Source organism: Diorhabda sublineata, chromosome 3, assembly GCF_026230105.1.
Source record: "Diorhabda sublineata isolate icDioSubl1.1 chromosome 3, icDioSubl1.1, whole genome shotgun sequence".
Lineage (NCBI taxonomy): Eukaryota > Metazoa > Arthropoda > Insecta > Coleoptera > Chrysomelidae > Diorhabda > Diorhabda sublineata.
The window spans coordinates 12,981,502-12,991,525 of record NC_079476.1 but is presented as its reverse complement, the minus strand read 5'-3'; the positions used below and the strand labels follow the sequence as shown (position 1 = coordinate 12,991,525).

The following is a 10,024-nucleotide window of genomic DNA, read 5'->3' as shown; positions in this document are numbered from 1 at the left end:
TACCAGCCATGATAATCTGGATATTTTGGAGACGTTTCAAACTGAAGAAGATGAAGAAAGTCAGTCAACAACCCAAACAAAACAACTCCTTTGACGGTGTCGTTTTATCTTAAGGAGGGAGGAGTTATGTGAAGTTATTTTGCTCACTTTATATAAAAATATCTGTATCAGCTTTTAACGATAAAAGAACTTTATATATTCATGATCATTCATTTTCAATATTATTCTGCTGTTTATGAGAGTTTATGAAGACTTAATTGATTGGAACTATAGGACTGAACACAAAAGGTATTCCATCGACATCGAAAACTAACAAAAGATATTGCATTAATAGATTTTCCTCGAAGTGACAGAAAAGAACTAGTAAAATTCTTAAAAAAATTATTTAAATGAAGATTGCGAAACCAGATAAATAGGAATAAGTAACAATATAGAATTTTCAGATAGATCTCCTAATTTATCGCCTCTAGTTAATTCTCCACAAACAATAAAATACGAATCAAACACCGTGCTCTATATTGAAAGAAACTGGTTTGAAAGGAGGAACAAAATTGGTGTCCTGATTACAGAGTAGTATATGTTCCAAAATCTGCAATATAATGGAATAATATTAACCTCTCAATTTGTTGCCACATTTGTTTTGTATCGATATAGGATCAATAAATAATTTAAAAAATTACTCATATTTTTGAAATTAACGTTTATACTCGCTATACTCGTTTATAATGTGGGCGCAATGCACTCGATTTTGTTGCTGTTTAAATGCCAATAATTCTGGAATTTAAGCCGCAAATCTTTAACAATTAGACCTGTATAGAATATTTAAAAAAATCAGTTGTTCCTACGAGCATAACCATTCACTAAGGAATAATTATAGTTATTCTTATTTTTGCGCTGCTGATTACTATACCCGTCAGTTATCACGTTTTTACCACATGATTCTGGAAAAATATATGCAATCTTGTACCTACAGGTGGTGAGTTATTAGCCCCTTTCTTTAATTATTGATTATAGTATAATTTGGAATATTGTTGAATGTGAAATATATGAAAATATTTCACTATTTGTAGAACAAATTTAAATAAAATGATTAAAAAACGTTTATCCAGCATTCTGTTTTATACTAATTAATTACTGAAAATTATAACAATAGTTATTTAGACTTTATGCTTATTACAAAATTTCTAGATTTTGAAAATATTGTCATAAGATCAAATAAATTCTTGTCAACGGAGCCTTCGTTTAGAAATTATACGTCTGCCTCTCAGGTTTCGAAATTTATGTTTACACTTAATTTCTAAACTATAAATTGGAACACTATAAAATTTTTGTGATTGATAAAGTGTTTGAGGATATTTAAATAAATAAATAAATAAACACAGTGTAAACAAACTCTCAAAAAAGACAATTATCACATAATTTAAATAATAATAATAATCTAATATATTTTCTATAACTATCTTGAAACAAGTTTTAATACTTCGCAATCACCTTTTAATACCTTGTTAAACAGCTGCAAGCGAAATGCCACAAAGTGCGTTCAGTAAAGTCAACAAGTTGAATCATTTTTCTACTTTCCCATTCACGCTGTTGTGGTATAATTGTTCATCTGGGATACACGAACGTGTTCTGCGCACTCTTTCATCGCCCTCGAGTACCTACGCTATACTATAACAACATACTATAACAAAGTGTTTGTGATTTTGTGGAGTGTGGAATTTTAATTATAATAAATACAAGAATATTTTTTAGATAAGAAGAAAAGATTGAAAGCTAGAGGTAGTTTATTGCGAGATATTATTTTAGAAAAAACTGTTGTAAGTGAAGAAACAAGCTGCACAAGAAAATTTACTCAAGATATTTATACACAAACAGGTTGGATCTGTGGTTGTAACCAAAAAAAGTGTTATATTGTTATATAGATGTCGCTGATCTAGAGCACTTAAGTTTAAAGATAAAAAGACACGAAAACTCCAAAAGCCATCTTTCTGCTTATTGATCAAATATACCCAGACACAATGAAAATGAATCGAAGAATGGGTATAAAATTTTCAATTGTATCAAATGTTGTGGACATTTGAATTGATTCTTCGCGTACATAATGAAAGCGATGCTTCCTATAATCGTGGGATATTTCTTGGAATTATAAATTTTTCGGCTGAATCAGGTCTCTAAGTTAGCACCTAAAAAACTCTATATCCAGAAGAACCTTAAAAGAAATACAGAACGATTTATTACAGTGTCTGCTAGAAGTCTGTAATGAACAAAGAATTGAAGAAATTAATACTGTTGGCTAGCAAATTGAACGTTGAACTACTTAATTATTGGAACATATAATACAGACACTGTTTAGTTGACGAAATTTTATACTGTTATAAATCCTTCAATTCGAAATTCACCAAATGGTACAAATGATAAGCGGTCAACATACAGGTCTTCAAGCATTAATTTAATTATATATTAAATTCCATTAATATAGCAATGTACGTACATTGCTATAACCATTCTAATTTGATTATGTCTAAAGTTGCTTCTACAAATTTACAAGTACGTGTGTTGTTTGAAGAGTATTGTGGCAAATTTCCCGAGGATAAACTCACTTTTGCAATGTTCCCATTATCCCACACCTGATAAAGAACGATTACGAACTGAACTGCCTATTATTTATTCATTTATTCAAAAAATGATCACAGGGCATTGAATTGAGCACTACGACGTCTAAAATTTGTGATAAAAAGTCATCTACCAGATACACTGAAAGAGACTAAAGAATTATTAGATATTTTAATAACAAATTCCATGACATCAGAGGACGAGCAATGAGACGCTAAATCAAATTAAAACGTTTCTTGGAAATTCAGTAACAGCCATTTCTATGTTATAAAAAAGTTTATATCGGAAAAAGATATTTTTAATGACAAAGTGATTACAAAATATGTGAACGAAAAAGAACGTAGGATACAGTTAATTAAAAAAAAATAGATTGTAACATCGCATCGAAGGTTCTGCCCTGACATAAAGCATATGAACAATCTCTCTACACGTATAAGTTATGGGAATTGTTAAATAAGGTAAAGTCGTATATCTAATCTTTTCGAAAATTGAAACACTGCTTATTTTTAGAACGATAAAAGTAAAATATTGAAGTATAGTACAGACCTCGGTAAAAACTTCACGAAAGGGATACAATCGATGGAAATTTTACATAGACGACAAAACTTGTACAAGATAAGTTTTTTCTAAATCACAATCATTTTTTGGGGGTATCTTAAAAGCTTGGTCTATTTAACAATGCATACAAGGAACGAAATAATGTAAAAATTAAGGTTTCGTAATTACGTTATAAGGACAGGAATACTTTAAAATACAAATATCCCATGTACTCAGAACATAGATAGAAGTACAAATTCAACATTAAGTATAGTAGGTTTATTTTTATTTTCTATTATCTTATTATTTTGAAGTTTTGATATCTAATGTGACAATCGCCATCTCTGTCATCATGTTCTAATACCCTTTAAAGGATTATGATTAAGTAGTAGCAACCAGACTTTTATGTCGAAATATTCATTGCTCTCTAAACTTTTGAAAAAAACTTTACAGTGTCTCTGGTGGCTTTTAGATTCTTGAAATTCTTGTCAAACAATTGAAATTAAACAGGAAACGAGTGGTTTCTATAGAAGAATTCTACAGCGACTTCATATCATACCTTTGACAAATTACACTTTTACTAAAGCTAGGTTTATGCAGCCAAAATTAAAACTAAATTAAAATTAACATTGGACTAAACGTTCTTAGTGGTAATTTTTTAGTTTATGAAGAAAATTAAAGATAATTATAAATTACTAATAAACCGATGACATTCCCTGTATAGGTTTTTTTTGTCATACAAATATGGAAAGTTCCTGACATTGTCTATCAGTGTTCCATCGTCTAAAGGACATTACAGACATTGTTTTTTCGTATTTTTTATATCAGTTTTAAAAATAGATCCTCACAGCGGAAATCGATGCAATAATGCGAATACTATTTTCATAACTGAAGAAAAGTATGTAAAAAAAATAATACCACCAATACAGACAGACATGACGTATTCTGTGCTCATAACCTCACATAATCAAGGAATTCAACTAAGAAGGTAAAAGTTTGCGAAAATTTTAATTTAAATTTACTGTTAATTTTATACTTGAACTATACCATTTCAGTGTCTTTTAACTAGTAATTTAATTTGTTAGTTTAATGTTTAATTTTGGCTGCCTAAAGGAAACTTAAGTAACCTTTCAATACTTGATTTTATCAAAAACAACTGTTTACCTATGAATCTGAAAAAAAAACAAATAAGTAATAAACAATGGGAGAAATTTATATGATTTTATAGCTGATTCTGTAAACTGAGCTCCTGAAAGCTATATTTCTTGAGAAATTTATAGAGTTCAATTTTATACTGGAATGAAAAAAGTGAAGATTTTTAAAGAAACGACATTCAAAGTGAAATTATATGTTTTGGTTGTTATGTAACTAGGAAAAGCTGTTTTTTAAGGTGGTTTTAAATAAAACGAAAATACAATAGTGAACAAAACACATTTATTTAATAGTTATCATGTATACAAATGAATGAAACATTATTGCTAACATCAAACATATCATATTTCTTACAGTTAAGTACATATTTCATAAGTAGTAAAATAATAGGTTAAGTAAATATTTCAACACACGATTAGTTGACAGCGCTTCATAAAAAAGGAAACAATCTTACTTATTTACAATAAGTTTGATTCTCTTGGACAGATTTGCAATATATTAGGTAATATACAATTGCTGGAGGGAATGTGTTTTTGGGTCACAGTATGTGTAATATACGTAATTTTGAATATCGCACATACCATGTCGAAAAAGTGCGCCGTTACGGCCTTAACAATTGCTGGTATCAGAAGTGCAAGCTGTAAGCAACACTACGGTGCTTATAAACTTACATTATCGAAAGAAACCAGACCAGCCCACAGTGACATGACAACTAATCAACTTATCAAACAAACATTTATCTAATAATCTAAATATTAGTCGTTCTGCAAAATGTCCATCACACAATTATGTAGAATATAGCCATACTTCTATAGAAGAAGTAAAAGTTTTATTCATTTCAATTTTTTGAGTGTTTAGGAATTTTAATGGTACTTACAATTTTATGAAATAATAATGACCATTTATCTCTTGAAAAATTGATCCAAATAATACTGTGGAAAAAATTGTTTCTCAACGATTATCTTTATTTAAGCAACTATGAGCTATCATCGTCGAGCGTATTAAGAGATATAGAAAAACAACATCATGTAGGAAAACATACTTTATTCCAGATGTACGTACCAGACTTCATCTATGATTTTTGCAACTATAACTTAAGAAAAATGGCAGTTTTTAAGTTAATCTTGCACCATTTCCTTCAAAAGAAAAAAGAGAATTCTGGCAAATGCTATTGTAGCATTTTTTAAGTACGTTAGTGACCTTTTCACATTATATTGAGCTAAAATCGTGAAATACTTTTCAACAAGTAATTAATGGCTATTAATTTTTTTTTTCATTATTCTGATTAGATGAGCTAGATCTGCTAGATCGTTCAAGGACATACACATAGCGGATGTACTCAATAGAGGCAAAGTATTTTCCATAATATTAATCTGCCGCGACAGATCAATATAACAGAGTCAGATGAATTCAATATTAGAGAATTAAATTTCAAAATAGAATCAACTTTTCAACGACATAATAAATATCTGATCATATTCCACACTCAGTAGTTAACTACGATTTTGCGAAATTTACGTGAAGGTGACTGCATCATTTCACTATATTAAATTTCCTCAAGTGAAAGAGCAATATATATCAAATTACCTTTCTATAAGTTGATATCTGCCATCCTTATCTACTAAATTACACATTTATATTTTAAAATTTATTCATGTGTCAATGCTAAGTAAAAAATACAAATTGAAATTCAATACTTTCTAGTTTATAGACTTCAAATCATGAATAAAAGGAGAGGCAGAAATGGAAATAATTATGTAATGAAGATGTAGAATATATTTCTAGAGAAAGTTGAGACATATGGTGATGAAATATTGAATAAAACTTTGAAGTTGCTTAGGAAAAACCAAATTTACTAATATTTATATAGAGGAGTACTGAGAAATATTAAGTAGGTTAAAAATCTTTGAAAATTTGAAAAAATTTAGCAGCTTTATAAATAAAATGTGAGCATATAATTTGCCCGTTGGATGAAGCAGTTCAAACATGTCGATTTTATTCTTCGGCCAAAATTTTTTGTTGTACTCATATTTGTTGACATCCTCACGGTTGAAGTTAAGACGTTGTTACCATTATTTTAACAAAACTATGCTATTTTATTAGTAGTATATTTTCTAAACAATAAATTATAGCAGAAATTAATTCAATTAACGCTGATACCATCAGAATATTTTGCAAGACTTTCAACATCACCTTGCATTTTGTTAATAGACAAAAGGTTCACACTTCAAGGAATAATTAAATTGATGGTAGTTTTATTCAGTCATGTTCATCTGTTTTACTTTTTATAAATTACATTAACATAGAAAAAACATGACAATATTTAATACTATCAAAAGAGGGTATTTAAATTTAAAAAGAAATGATAAAGACTTCATAATGTGATTGGACAAGACATCAAAAATATGATTTAGTTCAACCGTTTCGTACTCCCTAGATGTTTATAGCTTTTCAAAGTATCTATGCAATCAATATTTCCAAGAATATTAACAAAAAAGTTTCATTTTTATTGACCTATCATCAAACATCTTGGCAGAAATTTTTCCATGAATCACGAACTCACAGTTAATTAATAATATTGTACAATAAATATTGTCAGTAAGAAGAAATCAATTGTACTGTCACTGCAGGATTGATAACTTTTTAGTACTTGCCCTTGTCTTTTCTAGTAAGTACTTAAAAATGCACGTTAACAACCTAAACTACGTTTACTAGCATGTCACTTCAATATAATTCTAATATTGTGTATTAATTTAAATCAAAACCACTGGAACTTTTATGAATAAATTTAATGACACCATTTTTGCGTAAAATGATAACAGATAAACAATAATTTTTATAGTGTAAATTGAAGCTGATTTAAAAAAGAGTTCTTGAAGCTTGTGTAGATTGGAATGGAGAGTAAATAAAAACATATTGATTTACACAATAGTAGGAAGAAGTAATAAAAAACAGGAAGATGAATAAATCAAAACTAACGAAAAACTATTGGAAAGTGAGAAATTATCGACAAAAAAGGTCGAAAAAGTTGCCTTATGGATATTCACTTAATGTAACAATCAAACAAAATTGAAAATTAACATATAATCAGCTAATCAGTTTCTTATTTAAAGTGAGTTTGGAAGTTAAGACATAACAGAAATCGGTTGATTATGGAAATTATTTGAAAATATATTAATTCCAACATCTAAAAAACCATCTAAGACTTTTAGAGCACGTCATTTCCCACCCAAATAAGGAAGGTGGAAGTCATAAAATGTTATTTTCCAACGATCTCCATGAAATACTTAATAGCTCACCACAAGAATTAGTACAAAAAGTTGTGTATTTTGCGCCAATGGGAAATACGGAAGATCTTGTGTTGTTCATTAGAAAAATATAGCATACAACAGGTGCAGATGCTGGATATTTTTTACTTTTGTGACAATATAATGAAGTTTGTTAGTTATTCAATATACTACTATTTAAAATTACCCATGGAATATGGGTGTTATGTGCTTGTTGAATAATTAGATATTTATTGATCATACCCATTAGTGCTATTTGGTTAAATTCCGTGAAATCGTTAAAATAATGGATACTTATTAATTATTTATAAAACATAATTAATTAAATGCGGTCAGGAATAATTGTTTATTAACAATATAAAAAATTAATCAGTCACGCCGTAATAATAAATATTTTCCTACGTAAAAAATATTAAGTACAAGCATTTTTATATTAATAGTCACAATAGTTATTGGGTGCGTAACTATTGTGTCAGTAAATTTTATAAATATAAAAAATAATTGATAGGGACGAGGGCAAGTATAAAGCCTTACAATTAACAAATATGATAAAAACACAGGATGGTTCTCAACAACAATAATTTCAAAAGACTTCGCGATAATATTATAAAACATTGTATCCTTCGCATTTTAGAACCGTACCTCAATAAGTGTCTGTTCTATATCTCTTCTTTTTGTCAAAATGCGATTTTTGCTATTTTCTAGAATCAGGGGTATGGTAGTTTTATTGAGAGAGAATGAATTAAAGAATTGATGAATATCGGCATGAATCGAAAACCATTTTAAATATAAATTTAGAATAATTTTTAACAAGTATTCCATAATATACAAGCGGAGAGTTTCAAATGTTCTTTATCATTTATTAATGATAAAGTTTCCAATTAACAATAAAAACCATCAAATGTTTCTATTTATTCTCAATTACGCTACACAAAACAAATACAATACATATTTCAAAATGGTTAAATACAACTACAATGATTAAAATTCAATATTTAAAGTATCCCACTGAAAGAAATACTATCTACAAATTCTACGGTAATGGTAAAACTCAATAATCTTATTGACTCATCTAATGAAAAAAGCTATATTGCACAAAAATAACTAGATATGAATACATAAGATATAAAGTATTTGAATAAATTAAAGATATAAACAATCATTTTTAATTTAAGTACCTGCAGGTACTAATTAATAATTGTTGATTTTACTGACAATTTTTAATTTGTCTTCTAATAGCGTTGCTGAAACTCGTGGTGCCATCTATTGAAGTCTATGTGGAAAACTACAATTGAACCAAGAACCAAACCGGCCAACAAGAATCTAAAAATAAAAATCATTCAATTGACCTTAACGAGGATATTTGTTGTTTTCAAACTATTTGTGAGAAAAATTAGACTACATAACTAAACACTTCCATAAAGAATATTTTAGTTTAAATTAGTCTAAGTATAGTGTCAGTTGAGTGGGGATTTCCATTGATCATAATCACCATGACACTACTATAATTATAAATTTCTCGTTACAATTTTGACGTTTTTTTTTTCATCTGTCAACTTTACTGGTTTTATAGTCAATCCGATTATCTGGAATAGTCTCGAAGACAGTCAGAAGAGCTCTAGAGTATTATATAACTGCATAATTATACAGAGAGAGAACAAGGTGCGGATAAAGATGAACAATCTCCCAACCTAACAATATCTCTAGCCTTATTACATTATTCTAATATATACTTTAGTGTCTTATTTGGTGAACTGTCTGCATCACATCAAATATACTGCTGCCAACAATATACATACCTTTGAAAATTCGAAAACTCGATATCGCTCAAGAAACTCGAATACATCGATTTTATTTGGATGCTTTCTGATTTTGGGGTGTGGGAATACAAATTTCATAATTTCAAACCGTAGCCCTGGCATGGAAGTCATTCTCAAAAATGAACACTAAACAATGGATTTGAATAGTGAAAAATCAACAATCACACCTCGAGAACATAAAAGATAACATTCTTCTCATACTCATATACAACAAATATTCCAGATTCAAGCACAGTTATTCAGTGTTTAAAAGTAATCTACTACAATGTAAACCCTCTAATGTTGCAAATAATATTCCACATTTTTTGTTTGAGTGCCCTCTATTGGACAATAGCTTAAATTGTGTAATATACCTTTTCAATAGTTTACGTGATAAAGCAAATTCTTGTTTCAACCTTTAGGATAAAATGCTTGATTTATTTTAGAAAAACATCATTTTTAGACATTATTGTTCACAAACGTTGATATATTTCAGTTCAAAATAAGCTTTTTTGTCAATAAAATTTATAAAAGTTTCTGGAAACAGAATAAGTATTTATAAGTGAAGTAACATAAAAAATTATTGTCAACAGAGAGCAAATTATTTTTTGTTCTTTTGTTTTCAGTATCGGTTTC

The 10,024-nt window shown here is 28.6% G+C and overlaps 1 protein-coding gene across 1 annotated transcript in view; it reads right to left on the bottom strand.

Annotated features, from left to right (window-relative positions):
- Positions 1–4,564: 4,564 nt before the first annotated feature.
- Positions 4,565–10,024, bottom strand: part of LOC130440979 (neurobeachin) — a 747,233-nt gene continuing 741,773 nt past the window's right edge. The window contains exon 40 of the mRNA XM_056774400.1: positions 4,565–8,912. Within this exon, the coding sequence (XP_056630378.1) occupies positions 8,822–8,912 (91 nt within the window). The 3' untranslated portion in view covers positions 4,565–8,821. The remainder of the gene's footprint in view (positions 8,913–10,024) is intronic.